At 35.1% G+C, this 22,935-nt stretch overlaps 1 protein-coding gene across 2 annotated transcripts in view; it reads left to right on the top strand.

The window, feature by feature from the left end:
* The first annotated feature begins 7,642 nt into the window (after positions 1-7,642).
* Positions 7,643-22,935, top strand: part of LOC120163103 (probable serine/threonine-protein kinase SIS8) — a 28,489-nt gene continuing 13,196 nt past the window's right edge. Inside the window, exons 1-5 of one of the 2 annotated variants that reach the window (XM_039173112.1) lie at positions 7,643-8,627; positions 9,733-10,170; positions 11,191-11,294; positions 11,655-12,910; positions 13,003-13,043. In XM_039173112.1, coding sequence (XP_039029043.1) covers positions 8,130-8,627; positions 9,733-10,170; positions 11,191-11,294; positions 11,655-12,910; positions 13,003-13,043 — 2,337 coding nt within the window. In that variant the 5' untranslated portion in view covers positions 7,643-8,129. Of the gene's footprint in view, positions 8,628-9,713; positions 10,171-11,190; positions 11,295-11,654; positions 12,911-13,002; positions 13,044-22,935 lie in introns of both variants that reach the window. The other variant, XM_039173113.1, reaches the window with a different exon arrangement.

The raw sequence follows: 22,935 nt of genomic DNA on the forward strand, positions 1-22,935 counted from the left end.
GTCAAAAACAGGTGTCTACAAGCTCTTTTTACAGTAACTAGGTAATCTGGGAATCAATACATTCTATACAATGATATGACATGAAAATGACATATGCAATCAGGAAACAAAGAGACAAGTTAGTAAAATTAGATTAATTCATAAAAATCAAAGAATAATTAGCAAAAATTTAAAGAATTGGATGTAAAACACACCAAAGAAAATTAAAATCCTAACCGCATGCACGCTAGTTCTCCTAGGCTATCCACATGGCTCTAGCGGGGTAGGTTCACTAAATTCTCTACATGTGGTAGGGTTTTGGCAAAGGTTCCCGAATAATTTTTATAACCTGCTAAAGTTAACCCCGATTCTGGCCCTTTACAGACTTGCAAATCGGGTTCAGCTCAGGAGATCACACCACTAAAAGTGTACCTCATATCTGATATCCGGATAGGCAACTTAGGGTGCTTTCCAGAGATACTTTATTAGACCTACATAAGGAAGTCCAATGCTCCTCATGAGGTGTGAAGTTTCTCCCTACTTAGGTAAACCGGGATTAAGCTTGGGTTTAGAGCTATGATATGCAACAATCTTAAGTAATTTCACGGACGTGTAAGCATTAACCAGAAAGAAAATCTATTTTTTTCTTTTGAAATAACATAATGAACTGTAAATTAAAGAATATCGAACTCGTAATTTCCAAAATCATAAATATAAGGTAACCAACTCGTGGCTCGACTCTCAATTTGTTTTAAAAACAAAAGTCCCCAGCGGAGTTGCCAAGCTGTCGACACTGTTTTTCGTCCAGGTGGGGAAAAGACCGATACTGACTCGGGGTTTTCTCTTTAAAAAGAATTTTCAAAATATGAGGAGTCGCCACCAATCATTTAAGGTGCAATTGGAACACCATAAAAGCCAGGTGATTTTAATAAAATATTTTTTTATAAAAATACCAAGTTTCATGGTCTACGAAAATCCAGAAATCGGGTTCGGGAGTCAGTTACACGTGCAGGAGGATTAGTACCCCCACAAGCGCCCAAATATTAGTACCTAGTTGGTTACCCTATATTTAAAATTAAAAATTTTGAGTTTGATCTTTATTTAATTCGAAAATCATTACGGATGCAAAGAGTTGAAAAAGGGTATTCATTTATCAAAGTCGATAGCGTTCGCCCCTAGCATAAACGCGGGAGATCAGCTATTATGCTCGATAACTGAATATTGCCTCGTTTTTAGAAAATCATGATGCGGTTTGGAGAAGGATACCGACTTATTTCGGGAATCACCAGTAGTCACCCCCTGAGCATGATTGCGATAGATATAATATTAATTCCCTAATAAGTGAACATTGCCTTAGGGTTAAAAATAAAATACGATCAAACAAATTTTATTTATCCTAATTAAACTAAAAGTAAATTAAGGTTTTTTCTGGCTTAAAGTGTCAAATTATGATAGTTAAAGGACCTAAAGGCGCAAACCTAGATGTGTAGGTTCTGATATTAACCTTATTTGATTTTTAAACAGATTATTGAATTAAATAACCGAGGTGGTCCCTTGAGCATTTACGCGCGAGGGTTGACTCGGATTATTTCCTAAATTAGGGGGACTACATTAAAATCTATCTAAAGGTGGAGATTCTATTTAACCTATTTAATTATGTAAAAATTGAAAATACTAATCGAAGTTTTGGGACTAAAAAGGTCAAGATCTAAAAAAATCGATTTCTATACGATTAAAGAGCACGAGGACCTAAATTGATAATTTCTAAAGTTGGGGGGCTAATTAACAATCTAAATTCTAGATATTATCTAAATTATTAAACCTAAAGTTTCTTTAGAGAATATTAATTATTAATAAATTTTAAGGGTCGAGCAATCGATTCGAGTAATCAGGCATCTTATGCGAAAACTCGACTCGAATTGCTCCCTAATTACACTAGAGTGTCATCCTAAATTTTAAGTCCAGTTCGAGTGTTAATCTATTTTAAAATTAAATCTAAGAATTTAAACTATGAAATATTGGAACATTTAATAAACTTAATTAAAAAATTAAAACAATAAATAAATAAATAAACAGAAAAAACAACATAAAATGAAAATAAACCTAAATATAAGGACCTAATTGCATAAATATTAAATTATTAAACTAAAAGGGAATAAACTAAACATAAAAGGGGCTAAATTAAAACAAATTAAAATTTAAAGTCTAATTCGAAACAAAATAAAACTAAACAGATTAGTGAATAAAACACAAAACACACATAATATACAAGGACCTAAGAGCAATCTTTTTCATTTTTATTTAACCCTAAAAAGTAATATGTTAAATAAAAAGGGAAAATTACATAAGCGATCCACACATATTTAAAAAAATTAAATAGTCACTACACTGGCTAAAATGCAAAAACACATATAACTTACTGGGACTAAACAAAAATTTCACCAAATCAAATAAAAATGGACAAATAAAAGGGAAATTACATATTTAAACCCTACAGTACCATAATGTTAAAACATGCTAAAACATGAGGGACTAAAACATGAATAACCTAAAAAAAATAACAAGCATGCAAAAAAAAGGTAAAATGACAGTTTTGGTCCCTGTAGGGACCAAATTGAAAAAACATGCTAAACCTACAGGGGGCTAAACGCAATAAACCTCTAAAATTTCCCTATAAATACCAACAATTTTTGTTTTTCATTTCACTTCAGTTGAACCCAGAAAAAAAAAACCATTAGGTGCTCTCCCCTTCCCCCAGCCAACAGTAGGCCGACCGCCTCTAACCAGCATAGGTCGTCGTCTAATCGTCGCACAGGGCGGTCGGAAACACCAAAACGCTCCCAAAAATTCACCAAACCTAGATCTAGCCCCCTAAAGCCTATTTTAAGACCTAAAACACCAAAATCCCCTAAAATTATCCAAAAACCGACCAAAACCGTTTGGTAACCCTGGACTCCGATGACCCTTTTTCAACTCAGGTATACTCCGATCTATTTCCTTTTATTTTTTTATTTTTGTTATTTACTGCCAAAATGGGTTCGTTGGTTGATATTAGATTAGGTCATATTCGGAAAAAAGAGCTCTATTTTTTTTTATTCGAAGCATGCAAAATGTTTGTTTTTTTAGAAAATCTTAGTATATATTTTTTATGAAAAAAATAGAAGCGATAGGGGTTTAACTCGAACTAATTTTTTTTTGATTACTGGGTTTTTGAAATTAGCAACAAATAAAGAACACATATATAAAAAAATTTCGAAATTAAGGAAAAGAAAGAAAAAATAACCTTCAATACTTTATTGCTTTGAACCAGAGTACAACATCTCTTTTTGGAGGGATTTTTGAACCCTTTTTTACAGATTAATTATTGGGTTAAATAGGCATTTATATCTGAAAAAATATCATTGCTATTTTGTTTTTTATTTTGCAGGGGCTTGAATTGTTTGCTGCTGGTGTGCTTGATGGCTTTGCCGAGAATGGTGCAGAGCGGGGTGGCTGCTCGTTGGGCAGAGAAGGGTGCACTTTGATTGGCGGTGTTCGGGCGACTATATAGCTAGGTTAGGGTAGACCCGGGTCGGGTCGAATCTGATTGAGCCCGGATCGGGTTCTATTTGAGGTTGGATTAATTTGGTTTTGGGGTTTGGGCTTGGGCTTGGTTGGGTTTGGGTCATATTTTGTAAGGATTTGGGCTTTAATTGTAAAAGGGGGTTTCTTAGTTGGGTTTGGGGTGTAAATTAAAATGGTGCTCACATACCTTATATTTTTCTCGTATTACATTAATTTAAAATTAAAATATTTTTCATCTAATATAAAAGTTTTCAACACTAAGAATTGATTGATAAGTCAACATTTTGGGAAACCAAATGACTTAATTTGATTTCAAGGTTAAGGGAGAAAAAATGTTGTCCGAAGTTAAATTTAAATCTTAATTTTAATTAAGATTGAAGTGATGTTGTCTTTCATTAGACCGTCAATTTGATTAATTAGATTTTAATATTGAATATATACATGCTAATTTTAAATGTAAAATAATATCTAATCCTTAAATTTAACAAAAATTGTTAAATTGATCTCAATTTTTTTTAACATATTAATCTGAAAACTTGTCAACTTCTCCTGCAAAAGAAAAAAAATAATATCTAAATGTATCAATTGATAATTAGTCCATATTATATTTATTGGTTAATTCTTAAATACCTACATTTTATTTTTCTTAAATGCGCACAATTTTTCACTCAAAAATAAAAAATTAAACAATTTTAACTCCAGAAATAGGATATTTGATTATACATATTTAAGAAAATGGATGTTTGTGTGAGCACTAAAACGACCACAAAAATATACGAAAAACGTACCAAAAGCAAGGATCGTGACACAAGAGCAGATAAAATTGGTACTACAAGAACAGAGAAAAATGTGTCACAAAGACAGATTTTTATTTAAAATTAAAAAAAAATTCAAGGAAAAAACAAAAACAAAGAACTAATAAACATCAATGATCGACAACTAATATTAAGATTAATATTGTCGTCGGCTAAAAAAATAAAAAAAAAGAAAGAGAGATGCGCTACAAAAAGATTGTCAAGAAAATCTAGGTTAAAAAAATATAGAAGGCGGCTTTACGGTGAAAGAAATAAAATGTTTAGTCTTTTATTTTAAAATTTATATTTTATTTGGATAAATTATTTTTAAGTTATTTTTATTTAAAAATATTAAGCATTTCATATTTTATTTTATCATTAGTTGTTGGATTGACTGTAAAAAAAATAAATATAGATTATTGAAAATTATATCATTCAGTTAATTATAATTTTTAAGACTAAATATAAAATTGATAAAAGAATTTATTATTTTTTATAATTATCAGAACAATAATTAATAATAAAATTGAATAGAAATTAGAAGATGAACTGATATTTTAAAATAAAAATAATATAAAATTTCAACTTTATAAAAAATATAAAATTTAAATAATACAAAAACCATACATTATTTTTTATAATTTGGGTTAAGTACAAAGTCATATTTGTTTAAAGATAACCCTCAACTATTTCACATTAAATGCTCACACCCTTAGCATTCCTGGTACTCGAACTTAGAACCTCAAAATATAACAACAATCTTTTTATCACCAAAATCGTTTGATTCATGCCAAAAATCATACATTTAAATCAAACACTAACAAATATGCATAATTTCATAATACTTTAAAAGTTTAGGTCCAGTTCTGCTTTCGGTCCATGTGATCTACATTAAAATTTTAAATTCTATTAAAAAATAGTTTTTTATACTTTTAGGCTTCATATTAAAAAATTATTTAAATTATACGTCATTTCTCTAGGTGCTTAAATTATTTTTTGATTAATGTAAGTGTCTAACATTATCAATGTTATCATTATAGGTGTCTGATCTATTACGACTGTTAAAAATTCCGTTATTTGACACATATAGCGTTTATATTTTTTTTTGGAAAATTGTATTTAATTTTTTAAAAATGTTATTTAAAAGAAAGTCCCAATTCTAATAAACCATTCATCACCTTTCACCTACTCACCGGCTATCACTAATTTCACTATTGTCGTTACCTCAAATTCTTAAATTTCTAAATCTCTGAACTTAAATCCTTAAAATCCTAAGTATTTCATCTCTAAACCCTAATTAATAATGATCGCGTTTATATTTTCCCCACATTCTCCCACTTGCATGCTTGCTTTTCTATTTTGGTTTGTTGTAAGTGGCAGAGATTTTGGCCAGTCGGGGACGCTGATGGTAGTCAATCAACGACATTGATGATGCCTGACAATAATAAGGGATTGAGATTATGAATTTGATTTTTTGAGATTTTAGATTTATTTTAAGTAATAATATTTTTAAGACGGTTATAATATTTTCTAACGATTATAATGGATTAAACATTTAAATTTGTAACGTCAGAAACGTTATACCTACATTAAGTGAAAAAATTTAAGCACCTAGATAGAGAAATAGATATAATTTGATATTTTTATATTAAACCAGCTTTCTAATCTCAATATTTTAATCTTTCTACTCTTTTAATTTAATAATTAAAGTTGAATTGATAATTTGATAAAAGAAACTTTTGTTAGATTGAATCATGTAAAATTATTCATATAACGAATATTACATTCGTAGAAAGCCAAAAATAAAATAAATAAATAAAAACTGAATCTGGACTGTAAAGTTCTTGGACACTATTTTTAAGACATACGGGAATTTGATACTCTTTTCCTTGCATGGCTTTAACGTAGCTTTATATAATTTTTTTAACATTACATTATCCAATTTACGAAAGTATTTTTAAGAATATTATTAATCGGGTTTGAATGGTTCATTTTTAAATAGTCTTAGACGATTATGAGATAATTTATGTTTATTTTGTTTTAATTTATTGATAATTTACACACCCTTATAAAATCATCTATTTGAACTCAAATTATAGAAAAAGAATAATATTTTATTTCACCATTAAAGTCATTTAATGAGTTTCGGATTTCAATTACTAAATCAAATTAGGTTAAAGTATACAAATGGTCCTCCGACTATAGGACGATATTTTATTGAGTCCATAGACTATTAAAAGCTACAAATGATCCATCGATTATAAATTGTTGCTTTGTTGAGTCACACGATTATTAAAAGTTACAAATTGTTCAATCAACTATTCATATGTTCCAAACTTATCATTTTTTGTTAAAAATTGAAATCGATGTGAGCTAGACGTTAACCCGTTGACTAGGATATGATAGTCGTTTGAGATTTTACGATTATATTTTATCATATCACAGTCATCAGGTTAACGTTCAGCTCAAATTGCCATCAATTTTAACATAAAGGACGAGTTTGGAACATATGAATTGTCGGGTTACTTTTAATTGTCGAGGGACTCAACAAAACAATACCCTATAGTCAGGGATTATTTCATAACTTTTAATAGCATGGGGAGTCAACAAAATAATATCTTATAGTCGGAGGACCGTTTGTGTACTTTATCTGTCAAAGTAATATAGGGATTGAATTTTTAAAATTAAAAGAATTAAATTTCAAAAGTACAAAGAGTATAGAGACTAAAAAAACCATTATACCAAAATTATAGCTCTATTTTCCTTTCCCGTTGCGGTTAATTTCATACCGGTTCAACTTTTGGTCTTTAAACAGAAGCCGACAAAAGCAAATTCACATGAAAAATAACCAGAAACCCAAAACGAAAAAGAAAATAAAAAAGCTAAAAAAAAGTAGAAGTGTAGTATTTTTCATTCCCTATTGCGTCTTTCAAGTTGTTGGTTCAAATATTATTCTATTTACCACAAAATTCCAACTCATATACCATCTTCCAAGTTGTTGTAGAGTTTGGGGACTCCAAGAATATAGAGAGAAAAACTGAAAGGGAAGGTTAACACGCATTGGGGGGGGGGGAGTATTTGGACTATTCAGAGGGAAAAGAAGGAAAGTATTTGCCACCAAAAAAACTTAGAACTTTCTTTTGGGACCTTGAAAAATCCTTGTTGGCTGTTGCCTCTATAAATCAAGTGGGTCATATTTTGTTTTTTTTTGGGGAGGTCCTACAATCCCACTTGTTGATCTTTGCTGCTTCTCTCTATGCCCTTAGTTTAGTGTTTACCTTCATTTGTTGTTAAATATTTTTTCCCAAACTACTCCCTTTTATATGCTTTCTTATCTAATTCTATATCCCAACAGAAAGACCCATTCTTTTTCTTAATCTGGGTGTGGAAATTTTTTGTTGCTTTTTTGGGTTGTTGGAGGTGAATGAAACTGTTGGTTCTTTGTATGCTGTTGAACTCTTTTATTTTTGCTGGATTTCGTTGTAAAGGAGGGTTTTTTCTTTGAACTGAAACATCTGGGTCCTTCTGATATTTGACCAACTTTGCTGGGCATCGCTTTGAAATTATGGTGGTTTTGGGGCTTGGATTTGACGAGTTGATCTTTTGGATAGCTTGAGAGTTGGAAGGTAATTTGGAAAAAAAGAAGGGTTTTTTTTTCCATTTTATTTTATAGTTTGTTTTTGGATTTGTTTGAACCTAGATTTCAATTCATGCTTGGTCCAAGACAATGGAGATGTTTATGGCCAGATTTTTACTTCTTTAGCATTGGATGCTATGTCTTGGTGAAATAATATGAAGAATCTTCTCAAGAAACTGCATATGATGTCTAATCAATCGGATGATGTAGAAGGGTCAACTGCATCAAAAGGCAACAAGTCCAGTGATGTATCGTCATCTTCAACTGATAAGGCCCTGCAGTCAAAGCCTCATCATAGTCCTGATAACAATAAACCATTGTCTGTACTTTCCAATTGGTTAAATTCAGTTGCTAATAGAAAAGGTCCTAGGTCGCCATCTTCTTCAAACGTGAAAAGGGAGGAAAGTATGGAACCGACTGATTTAGTTAGTACTAGTGGCTTAGAGGCTGCCTTGGACGCAGTAAGGCGCGATTCAGGATCTAGTAACTCAAGGAATCCTGATATAGAAGAGGAGTATCAGATACAATTGGCCCTGGAGTTGAGTGCCAGGGAGGATCCCGAGGCGGTTCAAATTGAGGCTGTTAAGCAAATTAGTTTAGGCTCTTGTGATCCGGAGAATACTCCAGCTGAAGTTGTTGCTTTTAGATATTGGGTATGTTTCCATCTTCATTCCCCTGTTTAATCCATTTAGCTTTCTTTTTGTTCTCCTTCTTAGTACTTGCTAAAGTCTTAATTGGAATCTTTGAGTTTAATGCTTGATTTTTTACTTCCTTTCCATTGTGCTGTGTGTGATTTGTGAATCCTTCTCATTTTCATTCCGCTTTTAACGATTCTTGTCTGTCAGTTAATCTTATTCGACTTGGATTTGTCCCCTTTTTATCTAGCCTCATGTTTATTTAAATCTTTGTCTGACATTATGTTCTTTTAAGTTTTAAGTCCATAAGTTCATCCATTTATTTCTTATAATCAGCTAACTTCGTCAGCAACTGAAATTATCTTTTAAATAGAGCTCTTTTGTACTTCCACCCCAGTCTTCATATTTCTAGAATAGAAGTTTATCCTTGCTGTTTCTTAGTTGAATGGCCATTATAGAAATACTAAATTGTATTAGTAAGCTCATGGGTTCTTTCAATTCATTGACAAACACATGTTTTGAGCCTTTTACTGTAATGATCTGGTTTATGATTTACACTAAGCTCATGAACTTGCTTATTCTGTGGATTTTCCTAACATGCATTCATTTGAGAAATTAATTATCACAATGGAAGTATTTCATTGTCTTAAAAGTTTCTAGGTTCGAGTAGAAGTGACATTTGGGTGGGTTGGGCAATTAGGGGCTTGAATGATATTTGGGTCATTTTGGTTTCTATTTGCTTAAGATTTTAGTAATTTTGGGTTTGGAATTTCGGATTTGATATTTATATAAAAGTGTTATTATTACTCAATCTAAGGGTGGGATTGGTCATTTTGATTACTGGTCATTATGTCCCATGGGGTTTTTAGGTTTATGTTAGCTTTGCAGGTTCTGATTCAAGCATATATTACATGGTGAAATGCTCTAGGTTATCAGATTATGTTTAAGAAAAGAATAATAAAAAGTTATGGCTAATATCGGTAATGTGTCATTTTGGACTTTCTGAATATCTACACATTTGCTAGATTCCTCCCCACTGCCGTGTTAGCTTTCTAGGGTTTATTTGCTATAGTTTATTCCCTGCTAACCCAGCTCATATCGTAGATTTGTCCGTGCTTCACAGAATTATAATTCTCTTGATTATGATGACAAGATCCTGGATGGCTTTTATGACCTGTATGGAGTTCTAACTGAACCCACTTCAGAAAGAATGCCTTCACTTCTTGATCTGCAAGGGGCATCGGTGTCAGACAATGTCTCTTGGGAAGCAGTTTTGGTCAATAGGGCTTTTGATGCAAATTTGATGAAACTTGAACTAAAAACACTAGATATGACAGTGAAGTTAAGATCAGAATCTTTGGCTTCTGTAAGCAGCAACCTGATGCAAAAACTTGCGGTTCTAGTTTCTGACTATATGGGTGGACCAGTTGCTGATCCTGAAAACATGTCCCGAGCCTGGCGAAGTCTTAGTTACAGTTTAAAAGCTACCCTTGGCAGCATGGTTTTGCCACTTGGATCTTTAACGATTGGGTTGGCTCGTCATCGTGCATTGCTATTCAAGGTATTTGCGCTCTTTGTTTTTCTTTTGATTTAGGTGTTTACAGCCTGACAACTGTATTTCTAAAGATTTACTGGAACAATGAAAAGAAGAAGATTCCATACAGCAAATGCCATGTTGGAATTAACTACCAGAACGAATATAATAAATGAACATAAACGAACACAATAAACGAACATAAACAAACAACACAAACACAAAAAACAAACTTATTCGAACACAACAAATTAATGTAAAAAGAGTAAACAACAAGAATAACAACTTAAAATTCATTAATATAACCTATAACTTTAGAGTTAATTTGTTCGAATACGAAAAAAACGTACATAAATCATAAATAAGCTATATGAGCATAATAAAGTCTTAAAGTTAATTTGTTCAACAAAACAATCTTCTTGAAATCCAAACTTCAATAATCTTCGTAACATATTAAATTTGCCCTCTGTTCGAACATAAATGAACATAAATGAACGAACATAAACGAACATATAATCGAACGTTCATGAACGTAAATGAACAAACGAGCCCTTTGTTCATGTTCGTTCATTTAATTAAATGAACGCAAAATCTTGTTCATGTTCGTTCATTTAATAAATAATCGAACATAAACGAACTTCCAGCCGCATGATTCATGAACGATTCACTGAACGTTCAGTTCATTTTTCAGTGTAATTGATAGTTTATTCAAAATTTCCAGTACAACATGGTTTTGAGAAGTGACGGCAAATAATGATTTCAAAATGACCCTCTAGGAATATCATTCTTTCCTATGCGTGTTAAATATTTTTTGTTTGCTTGATGCTCTTCATTGTTTCCTTTTTCCTACCCATAAAACTTCTGTCTCATTTATATTGCTTATTTAGTTTAGGTCATGTACAATGGGTACCCAACTCTTGCACATACTTCTTGATTCTTGCCTTAGGAAGTACATTTTTCATAGTAATTTGATTTCATGGTTTGATTGTAATGATCTTTGAGGAATTCTCCACTATCAATAATGGTTATTTCTTTGTGTTTGCATAGGTTTTGGCTGATACTGCTGGTATTCCTTGCCGATTGGTTAAGGGGCAGCAATACACAGGTTCTGACGATGTAGCAATAAATTTTGTAAAGATTGGTGATGGAAGGTGATTTCTGTTATGGTGTATATTTTTTTTCTCTTAAAAATAACTTATCTGAATTACTTAGTTTTTTTTTTTGCTTGCAATGGAATATATTGTATTATTTATTAAGTATGCGATGCCGCGACTGTTAATTGTTTCATTTGATCAAATATTTTTCTTTTGTTTAATTATGTTCTTTACTAACTTCTATACAAACCTGTACGTATTTTATATATATTTCTCTATTTTAGAATTTGCATTGTGGTTCTTCAAAAGATGCGTGACAAGATTCTTTTTAGGCTAGTAGTGCATCTAGGTTTGAAAATTGTCGATATAGATTGCAAAAGCTTAGCTATTTATCTAAGTGATCCGTATATTTTTCAGCGAATACATTGTTGACCTAATGGCCGATCCTGGAACACTTATTCCTTCTGATGTAGCTGGATCGCATGTGGAATATGCTGATTCTTTCTTTTCCACCAGTCCTTTGTCCAGAGACATTGATTCATCTCATATGGCCTCTTCTAGTAGTGGGATTGGGAGTTCATTTGAAGACAATTCAGAGTTTGGGACAGCTGAGAGGAGATCCAGGTTAAAAAAATTTGCTACTGGAGGAAACCAATCTGATGAAAGAGGTGATTTTAATGCTTTTGCAGATTTATCTGGGGCAACTAGCAGTCTGGAGCAAACTAAGGAACCCATAGAAGACCTTAAAACCCCTTACATGGAGAAGCAACCTGTGCGAGAACTTCCTAACAGACCTACTCATGCACATGCAAGATCTCCTTCCTGGACAGAAGGTATTAGCTCTCCTGCTGTGCGTAGGATGAAGGTGAAAGATGTCTCGCAGTACATGCTTGATGCTGCCAAGGAGAATCCACAGTTAGCTCAAAAACTTCATGATGTTTTACTTGAGAGTGGTGTCGTTGCTCCCCCTAACTTATTCACCGAGGCTTATTCCGAGCAGTTAGACAGATCAATTGTTGAAGTCAGGTTGGCAGCTGAGACTAAAGATGGAAACATACAGAGCACTGGACCTCTCGAAGGTAAGAATCAAGATGATTTTGGGCCCTCTCATCGCTTGCCTCCTCTACCCCATCGCAAAGTATATGTCAAAGCAAGCTCTCCTCATAACCAACCTGAGCATCTTAAACCCAGGGAAGGCCTAAGGGTCTCTTATCCATTGGATGCCAGGGAATCCATTGGAACACCTGTGTCATTACAAGTTGATGCAGCTCCTATTCAATATTCTAGAAATATCCCAGTTGCTGCTGCAGCAGCAGCTGCTGCTGCTGTTGTTGCGTCTTCAATGGTAGTTGCTGCAGCAAAGTCTTGCACTGATTCAAATGTTGAACTTCCATTAGCTGCTGCTGCTACTGCTACTGCTACGGCTGCTGCTGTGGTGGCAACTAGTGCAGCTGTGAATAAGCATAATGATGTAGTTGCTGATTTAGCTGGCAGTGAGCCACAAGGTAGTGGTGAAAGGGAACATGATGTTTTGGGGGTCAACTCAGAAGGTGAGAGAATATCAGATAGATCAGCTGGTAATGATAGTTCAAAGTCAGATGTTGCACTTGAAGATATTGCAGATTGTGAGATTCCATGGGAGGAAATCATGTTGGGAGAGCGCATTGGACTTGGTATTGACCTCTCCATTAGCTATTTTGATTCTAGATTGTTTTCAATTAATGTGATATATCATCATTATTTTGGTGCATCCTTTATGTTGCAGGCTCATATGGTGAGGTTCATCGTGGAGAATGGCATGGAACTGTGAGTTTTCTCCTGCTTAGCTTTTGTCTAATGTCATCTCTGGGTCTGAACAATTTAATTTATGTTTTCCCTTTCATTGAGAAGCATTAAGGGTGTTCTACTATAATATAGAAAGTATGATTTTGTATCATGCTTATTGGCTGGTAAGTCAACTTGGATGATGTGCAATAACCTTTTTGGGTGTAAGCTACAAAATATAAGCTGCTAATGTGGCTTAAAGAATACATGGCACTTTACTGGAAAGTTTGGCTTGAAGACAATTATGACCATTGAAATGAAAATTTTAATTAAATTTACATAAAAGAGTGTTGCAAGACACTATTTGTAGAGCTTTGTGATGGTAAAAAGAGTTACGTATAGCTTAAGATGGATGAATCTTACAATTTCAAGCCCTTTTTAACCTTTTTTTTTATAAGAAAGGAATGCCTCGTTAAAAACCCCCTTCATAACCGTCAAAAACACTAAAGTTCTTGGGAAACCCCCTTCATATCAGTGGCTGGGGAGATTTGGATTAAGTTTTTCAGAATTTGGGATGTTTGTACAGCTTTGCCTCGTGATATTCCTTCCCTCATTAGTTATTGGCCTGATTTGGTGGCGAAATCAACAATTTGGAAATTTATTCCAGGTGTGGTCCATTGGTCTATATGGAAACATAGGAATTCAATTGTTTTTGAGAATAAGGTATTGGACAAGTCGTCCCTCTTCTTCATTGTCAGATTTAGATTAGCCAAGTGGTTTTTAGCCAAGTTTTATCAAGTGTCGATTTCGGTGGGCTCATTAATGGCTGATCCATCTTTAGCAGATGGTATCAAGTGTTCAAAGTTGTCGAATAGAGTTGTACATAAATGGCTCACTCCTCCTGCTGATTTTTATAAGTTTAATGTTGATGGTGTTGTTAGAAGAGATGGAATGGCTGGTGGCATGGGGGTATTCTTAAAAATTCAAATGGCTTTGTTCTAGCATCGTTTACAGAGAGTGTTGGACTTGGTCCTCCCCCACTAGCAGAGTTGAAGGCTATTAGAAAAGCCACTGAATTTTTTTATTCCTCAGTTTGGTCTACTAAAGGTAGGTTGATTCTGGAATGTGACTGCAAAATAACCGTGGAATGGATCCAGTCGCCTTGTCTTGCCCCTGTGTTCTTTAGTAATTTAATTAAGGAGATTGAGTCTTATGTATTGTCTAGGGCGTTGTTAGTGAAGTTAATTCCTAGGGTTTGTAATTGGGAGGCTGATAAGTTAGCTAAAGAAAGGATCGGGTGATTATCAGCTGTTATATAGGCTGTTCCTGCATCTTTTGAGGACAACCTTTTCTGATGTTATGTGAAGGTTTTATGTTGTAATTATGAAATATCAATAAAATGAGGTACTCTTTTCCTCCTTTCGCTAGTTGTCCCTTTCCTTTTGGTAAGAGTCAACTATGAAGGGGTTTTTTAATGAGACCTCATACTTTTATAAAAAAAACACTAAAGTTTTTCGACGGACATTGGAAGGAGGAAAAGAGTGCCTCAAAATTTTATTACCAACCAATAACACAGTACAAGATAACCATTACAACAACAACACCTAACATCGGAAGAAACCTCCTAGAAAAACCAAAAAAACACAAGTTCATCCAATTCCTATCTTAGCTAATTCATCTACTTTTCAATTCACAACTCTACTAAAATGTTTTACAATAACATTCCTATCTACTACCAAAGACCCAATTTCCTTCACTAGCGAACTAAATAACATAGGATAAGAACTCGAAAATTTGATCCAGTCTACCGCTTTACTGCAATCGCTCTCCAAAATAAGTTTTCCCCTTGAGCTCCAATTCGAATTCATGAAGAATAATATACCGGCTTTGATAGCCAACAGTTCGACCAAAATTGGAGGGCTCGAACCAACACTCAGAAAATGTCCCCAACACCGAACCATCTTCATCCCTTAGTAAACCATCTATTCCCCCTTTATTCCAAAACTTATCCACAGCTCCATCCACATTTATCTTGAAGAAACCCTTAGGAGGGGGACACCAAGATAGCGAGGTAGTGTCGGTTTTAATGCCACACACCCATGAATCAGCTAGACCTGGATTACCCACAAGACAATTGAAAAGAATAAGGACAACAAGAAATTTCGCCAAGAACCAAGAAACCAGTCTGTACCTTGTTAGGAAGAACATCATTGTGTTGTCTAGCTTTTTACCTTCAAAAATTATCTCATTCCTATACTTCCAGATCGACCATAATATTGCTCCTAGAATAAACTCCCAAATTTTCGAATGAGGCACCAGCTTCCTCCAAACTGAAAATAGAGCATCAGGACTTTCTGGAACAGCAAAAGGGATATCCCACATCATCAAAAAAAAATATACCATAATTTCTAAACTACCGAGAACGCCACAAACAAGTAAGAAACCGTTTCCAGAGTTGAACAGGATAGGGGCACAGGTTGTACACAATCCCATTAACTCCACGTTTCAGTAGCTCAACTTTAACTCCTACCTTCATCTGCAACATCTTCCAGAAAAAAACTTTCACCCGAGGAGGGGCCACCCTAAGCCATACAAGATTTGACCAATCTAACTCCACATTCTCTTTCTCATTTAGTAATTTTAAACAAGATCTAACTGAATATACGCCCTGACCATTTCCTGTCCACATAGAGGTGTCTTCCAACGAAGCATCAACATAAAACTTGCAGAGAGTAGAATTAAATTCAAGCCAAAGCTCCAACCACCAATCCACAAGGTTTCTCCTCACCTGGATGTCTCAAAACCAACCTGCCTGACTTTGTTTTCTGAAATAAAAAATTCTTCCCCATTTGTTAACCAAAAGAGCATACAACCTTGGATATCGGTCTTTTAAAGGCACGCTCCCCACCCAAACATCATGCCAAAAGAGTATAGCATCCCCTTTCCCAACTTTTAAACGCAAATGCTTTCTAATACAATCCCCAAAATCATCCTTAGCCAAGCAATTTTTGACTACCTCTGTCCAAATCCAAGAAGCTTTAGGAAAACCCCTTCTCTCGATTGAAATGTTCCTTCGATCCACACCGTTCTTGCAGTAAATCACCCTTTTCCACCACGACCTAGATTCAGTTACAAATCTCCACGACCATTTACCCAGGGGCGATTTATTCAATAAATTAAGATCAATAATCCCTAAACCGCCTAGCTCCTTAGGTTTACAAACAGACGACCAATTGACCCAATGGATCTTTCTCTTATCATTCGAATCTCCCCGCAAAAAATTCTCCATAATCGAATTCAACCTAGAAAGGACACAAGACGACAACTTGAAAATAGACAAAATAAATAGGCAATGAACATAAAACCGATTTAATCAATACCACCCTCCCTGCAAGAGAAAGGGAAGTTGTTTTCCAACTTGAAAGCTACTTATAAAACCCCTGAATAACCGGTTCCCATAAAGCCACCAAACTCTTCCTCGCTCCAAGGGGAAGCCCTAAATATTATGACAAAAGAGAACCCACTGAACAACCAATCGAATCAGCCCACTCTTTCAAAGTAGTATCTTCCGCATTAATACCAAAATTTTTGCTTTTAGACAAGTTTAACTGCAACCCAGACATCAACTCAAACAAGAAGAGAACCCTAAACACATTCTTTAATTCCCCACCCTATGCATTATAGAAAATGTTAAGATCGTTAGCAAATTGTAGATGTAACAACATAAAGGAATTATTCGAGTTGCCAATCTTGAAATCCCTAAAAAGTCCAACGTTTACCGCCTTAGTCAACATTAAACTCAATGCCTCTCCAACCAAATTGAATAATAACGGGGACAATGAACAACCTTGACGAAGACCTCGAGCAATCAAAAACTCCTCCGAGGGGGACTCATTCACTAAAATAGAGATAAATGCCGAAGATATACAATATTCTATCCAAGAACACCACCTTTACCCGAAACCCATATATTCCATTGTTTTCAATAAGAACTTCAAATTTACCAAATCATAAGCTCTTTAGAAATCAACCTTAAAAACAATACCTTTTCGACCTTTCTTTCTCTTGTAGTCGATTCCTTCATTTGCAATTAGTGAACAATCCAATATTTGCCTTTCTGGAATAAAAGAAAATTGAGAAGGACCAATTAACAAATCGATGCACTCCTTTAACCTTCTCGACAGCACCTTGGTTAAAATTTTGTAAAGCCCTCCGACCAAACTGATAGGCCTGTAGTCTTCCACCCTAGCTGAAATTGTCTTCTTGGGGATGAGGGTTATAAAGGAATGGTTAACCCCTTTTTCCCAGAAAAAATCTTTAAAAAAACTTACAATGCCATCTTTTAGTTGTGGCCAAAACTTCTTAAAAAAACCCATATTCAATCCAGGAGCTTTATTGTTGTCGGTAGATGCAATAGCTTCCCAAATTTCTTCCTTTGAAAATTGTTTCTCCAAACAAGAGCTTTGCGCCTCGGACAATTTAGAGAAATTTAAGTCCATATCTTCCACCTCAGTCGTATTATCCAGATTATACGCCTTTTTAAAAAAATCCACCACACAATCTTTTATTTTCCCAGGGTTTGAAATCCACTCATCACCAACCTTCAAAGATTTTATAAAATTCAATCTCCCTCTATTCGCCGCACTGATGAAAAAATCTAGAATTTGTCACCCTCCAAAAACCACTTGACTTTAGACTTTTGAAACCAAATCTGCTCTTCTTGCCTATATAACTTCCAAAGCTCCTTCCTAGCATTAGCAACGTCTTCGATTGTAAATGTGAAGGGCCCCTATATAACGTCAATTCCATATCGTGGAATTAAGCTAGGCAACTCAAGATGCCTACTTCTCGACCACCTTTTTATAGCTTCTTTAGACCCTTTCAACACACTGAAAATTCTTTTCTTCCTACCTCTTTTTTGAAGCTTCTTCAGTTCTTGTTCTATCATTTCTTTAAAACCGGCTTCATCCATCAGATAGTTGAATAGTCTAAAAGGCTTGGGTCCTTAATTCACCCTGCTGTTCTCCAGGAAAATGGTGTTATGATCTGAAATGGATCTCGGTAGTAAAGACTGACTAACTTTCGGAAAGGCTGAAAGAAACCAAGGATCGACCAGAAACCTATCCAACCTTATAAAGGTCGATAGCTTCCTATTATTGCTCCAAGTAAAACTACCTCCAGCTATCGGAAAATCGTTTAGACTTGCTTGATGAATAAACTCACTGAACACTCTCACTGAAAACCCATTATGGGGGCCACCTAATTTCTCTTCCTTTGATAGATATGCGTTAAAATCACTCCCCAAATAGATCAGACAATCTAGTTGCACAACAAAAGAGAGATCACTGAAAAAACGCCTCATTTTCTGCTTCTACTGACGTTCCGTTCACATTTATAAAACAAAACTGACCCGAATATCCCTGCAGTTCGCCAATAATAGCCATATACTTACTGTGCAAAGATTTAGAATGCAGATTAAAAACCTCCTTGTCCCATAATGTGATTAATCCTCACGCCGCCCCTTCTGCAGGAGCCCATGCGCAACCCCACATGTTACCCCCAAGCCTTCTAACATGATCTGGCTTCACCGAATCCAATTTCAATTCTTAAATAAATAAAACAAGATGGCTTCTTCTCCAGCATCAAATTCCTCACCGCTATTTATTTCTCTTTCCTTCTAAGACCCCTTATGTTCCACAATATAATAGCTAACTTCGACATTATAACTTAAATAAAATAATACCTTCACACCCGGGGCATTAATTCTCTTCCCCAATACCCCTCGTAATAGCTTTTTTAACCAAGGCTTTTTTCCTTCCCCGAAAGGTGATACCCAATAAATTACTAACATTCCAAATAGCATTCGCCTCGTCCTTCTCCTCCGACCTTCTTGTGGAAGCGCAAAAGGAAGACTGATCTTCGTCTTCTTTAATAATTTTCCCCACCGAATCCTCCCTCTCTGTTGCCACTCTGTTTTTCTTCCTATTTGACCTATTGTACACCCTATCGAGGAAGACAAATTCCAGCCAATCTACAGTTCCGTTCTTTCCATGTATGCGAAGTGACTTCAATGATGAATACCCTCCTCTAATGATATCCCTTGAACGGTGGTTGTGCAATTCATCTTCTGGTTCCAAATCCTTACCAGGAAGGACACTATTATGCTTAGTACCATTCTCTCCACTGCTTTTAGAATTGTTAACTCCTAATTCCACGGCTGCACTTCCAGCCTTATCTTCAGCCCTTTGAGTATAGTCCCTCCTATTGTTATCCATTCCATATTCACAAAGGCCTATGTTTAAAACTCTTCCAGTAGGATGAATCCTATAAATGGGAGTGATGGGTTGTTCTGAATAAACTGATTGGGCCTGCTCACTTATGTCCTCCCTCAAACCTAAACCCGCATAATCACCATAAATCTCTCCCTGTACCGAGGATCTCTGTCTCCCCTACATTAATACAATCCTTATCATTCTCCAGCAGTATTGAATGTTATCCCACAATAGCCTCTTCGATGCCAGCAATTCTCCCCTCCTCAAGTCACGTGTCCACCCTGTTTGGACGCTCCTGAACTGACTGTTCATTCTCCTCTTCACACATCGCCGTCCTAGCACCGTCCAGGTCTTCCGTCGATGATTCCTCAGACCATCCGCCTTCTGAGGCACCTTCTGATGTGTTCTCCAGGGCCTCAATTGGCTTCTTAAAGACCAAACCCACTTTTATTCGCAACCTAAATGATCTCCCATATGCACCTAAGGATATCATTCTCGGTACATCAAAAGGACTCGCCACTCTCACCAGCAGTCTCGTCGCCGACATATCTTCCCATATGCCCTTTTTAACCTTTGGCTTGGAGATGAAGTAGGATAACCCGCCCCACCCCGAAAATATTTTATTAATACAAGACTCCGCCCCGCCCCGATAATTTTTAGGTTTTCTCCCGCCCTGAACCCGCCCCGATTTTTAGACTATAACCCCAACCCCGACTCGATCCAACCCGAATATATCAATATTTTAAATAATTAAAATTATATATTTTATAATTGTATATTTATAATCATTTATTATATTTTAAATTATTAAAATAATATATTTTATAATAATTTACTATATTTTTAATAATTAAATAATATATTTTAACATTATAAAAAAATAAAAATATTTAAAATCTTAAATATATTATATATTTTATATCGGGTTAGGTCAGAACGGTGATTTTTCATCTTAAACTCGGCCTCGCCCCACCCCGAACCTACTTAGTATATAACCCGTTCCTCCCCGAACCCCGAAAATTCAAAAAAAAAAGAAACCCCACCCTTATAGGGTCGGGTCGGGTCGGGACCTGTCGGATTCGGGTATTTTGGCCATCCCTAAGATGAAGTAATGCAACCAAATTTTCTTTAGGATTATTATAGGGGATATGATAACCAGCTTTTAATATCATTTGAAAGATTCAGTTGAAACAGAACATCTTGATGGTTCCATGCATTTGGAGAACACTTTTTTGGGCTCGTTTGTGGTCCTCATTTTGTGGGAAATTGAGCATAGTTAAGTTGATAGATGCCTGATTGGAATATATCAATATTTCATGGGAACAATTTTATGTAGAGTCAGTTTGTCTTGATCTATCCCCTACCTTATTTGGAGAATGGTAACATATCTCAGACAAAAAACTAATATTGGGGATTTTCCAATTAAGCGTTGCATGTTTAGGCTATTTAACACTTGTTAAGTCCTAAGTGTGATATCTCACATATTTAAGTTTAGAATTTGTTATGGGCTTGTATTCAGGTTGGCCTTTCGGCATAATTGTAGTTTGTTTTCAGTTGATAGCTTAATTGGGCTTAACTCGGTGTTAATGCTAGGATTGTTTGTTCTTATTTGTTAACAACATTGTAAGGACTTTCCTTTTAGTTGTAGTGTTGGCTTCAACATAGAGTGTTAATTGTTGTTATTCCTCATCTTTTAACACTTTCCTCTGATCTTATTTGCTTGTTTAGCTTCTTTGTTGATTACCAATTTTGGTTTTAGATTGGATATTTTAAAGCACCATAAAAACCAGTTCCAAACAAGCTTTGGCTCCTGGTTCTGTTTCATTTTTATGGTTATCTAATTAAAATCAGGTATGCAACTGCAACTAGGAAATCTCATGTGAGCATTCATGAAGAACAAAATTTCTCTTATTATTCAAATGAAGAAAGGAAAAACACAGCCTTATAAAGGGACGTGTGTTACATAAACTAGAGTTCTTTATCTACTAGGTTTCTTATCTTCAAAGACTCTTATCAGCGAAGAAACTTATCTACTGAGACTATTATCTACTAAAAAACTAATCTAGTAAGATAATACTTGATCAATATTCTTTTAAAAAAATAAGACTTCTAATTTTCAGCTCCTTTCTACACTCCCCCTCAAGTTGGGATGTATATGTTATACAAACCCAGCTTAGGGTTGAATTCATCGAAGTTGGTTCTTTGGAGAGCTTTGGCAAGGATGTCAACAAGCTGTAGTTGACTGGGAATGTAATTCAGCTGAACTATCCCATTGTTAACCTTCTCTGAAATGAAATGTCTGTCAATCTCCATGTTTCTGGTTGTGTCATGGTTTATTGAACTTTTAGCAATACTTATGGCAAATTGACTGTCAGTGTGCATTTTGATCTAGTCCTTAGAGTCAACTTTTTTTTTTGATAGGAATAGGAAGCCTCATTAAAAACCTCCCTCTTAGTTGGCTCTTGTGAAAGAGGCAACTAGCGTAAGGAGGAAAAGAGTACCTCATTTTATTAATAACCCATAATTACATAAGATACAACTTACATAATAAACTTCCCTAGATAAAATACATAACACTACAACAACAGAACACAACACCTCAACCAATCCCCTCTTTTGCTAACTTGTCTGCTTCCCAATTACAACTCCTTGGAATCCAATTAATAATAAAACCCCTAGCAGATACATAAGCCCCAATTTGGGGCAGAAATAAGTATCAAGATCCAATCCACTGCTTTCCTGCAATCACTCTCGAGGATAAGTCTTCCCTTCGTTGCCCACTCCGATGAAAGAAATACATCAATTCCCTGCTTAATAGCTTTTAACTCAGCTAACATAGGAGGGCCTAGTCCCACAGCCATAGAGAAAGAGGCTAAAATAGAGCAATTGGAATCTTTCAAAACTCCTCCAATTCCTCCCTGCAGCCCATCCCCTCTCACCGCCCCATCAACATTGAATTTAAAGAAATCATGAGGGGGCGGAGACCAACAAATAACCTTCTTCTTCTTAGATATCTTAGTATGGATTCTATCCGCAAGCGATGGATCCCCTGTTAATAAGTCAGCCTGAATGTTAACAAGAGGAAATTTAGCTAAGAACCATTTAGCCAGCCTAAATCTGGTTATAAAGAACAGAGATGAGCTATCAAAATTCCAGTTTTCAAATACCACCGAATTCCTCGCTTTCCATAGTGACCATAAAACTACTCCAGGAATAAACTTCCAGATGGTAGAGTACTCCCAAATATAGGACTAAGAACAAAGTAGTGAAACCGGATCTTGGGGCAAAACTGTAGAAATATCCCAAAAATTAATGAATCTATTCCACAACTGCATTGCAACCGAACAAGATACAAAAAGATGTTGAATTGACTCCTCAAAGTTATGACATAATGGACACTGGACATTTTCCAGATTAACTCCTCTCTTCTTAAGTTCCACTCTAACAGCCACTTTCTTATGAGAAATCTGCCATAGGAAAGTTTCCACTCTAGGATGTACCAAACCAGACCAAACCCACTTCTTCCATTGAAAAGTATCTCCATTTCTGCTTGAAAGAGCAATTCTGCATGACTTAACCGAGAACAAACCATCACCATTCCCCGACCACCCAAGGAAATCATCTACTGATTCAGTCAGACGAATATTATCAATCAAAAGCAT

The sequence above is a fragment of the Hibiscus syriacus genome, unplaced genomic scaffold (genome assembly GCF_006381635.1).
Source record: "Hibiscus syriacus cultivar Baekdansim isolate YM2019G1 unplaced genomic scaffold, ASM638163v2 tig00111427_pilon, whole genome shotgun sequence".
Classification (NCBI taxonomy): Eukaryota; Viridiplantae; Streptophyta; class Magnoliopsida; order Malvales; family Malvaceae; genus Hibiscus; species Hibiscus syriacus.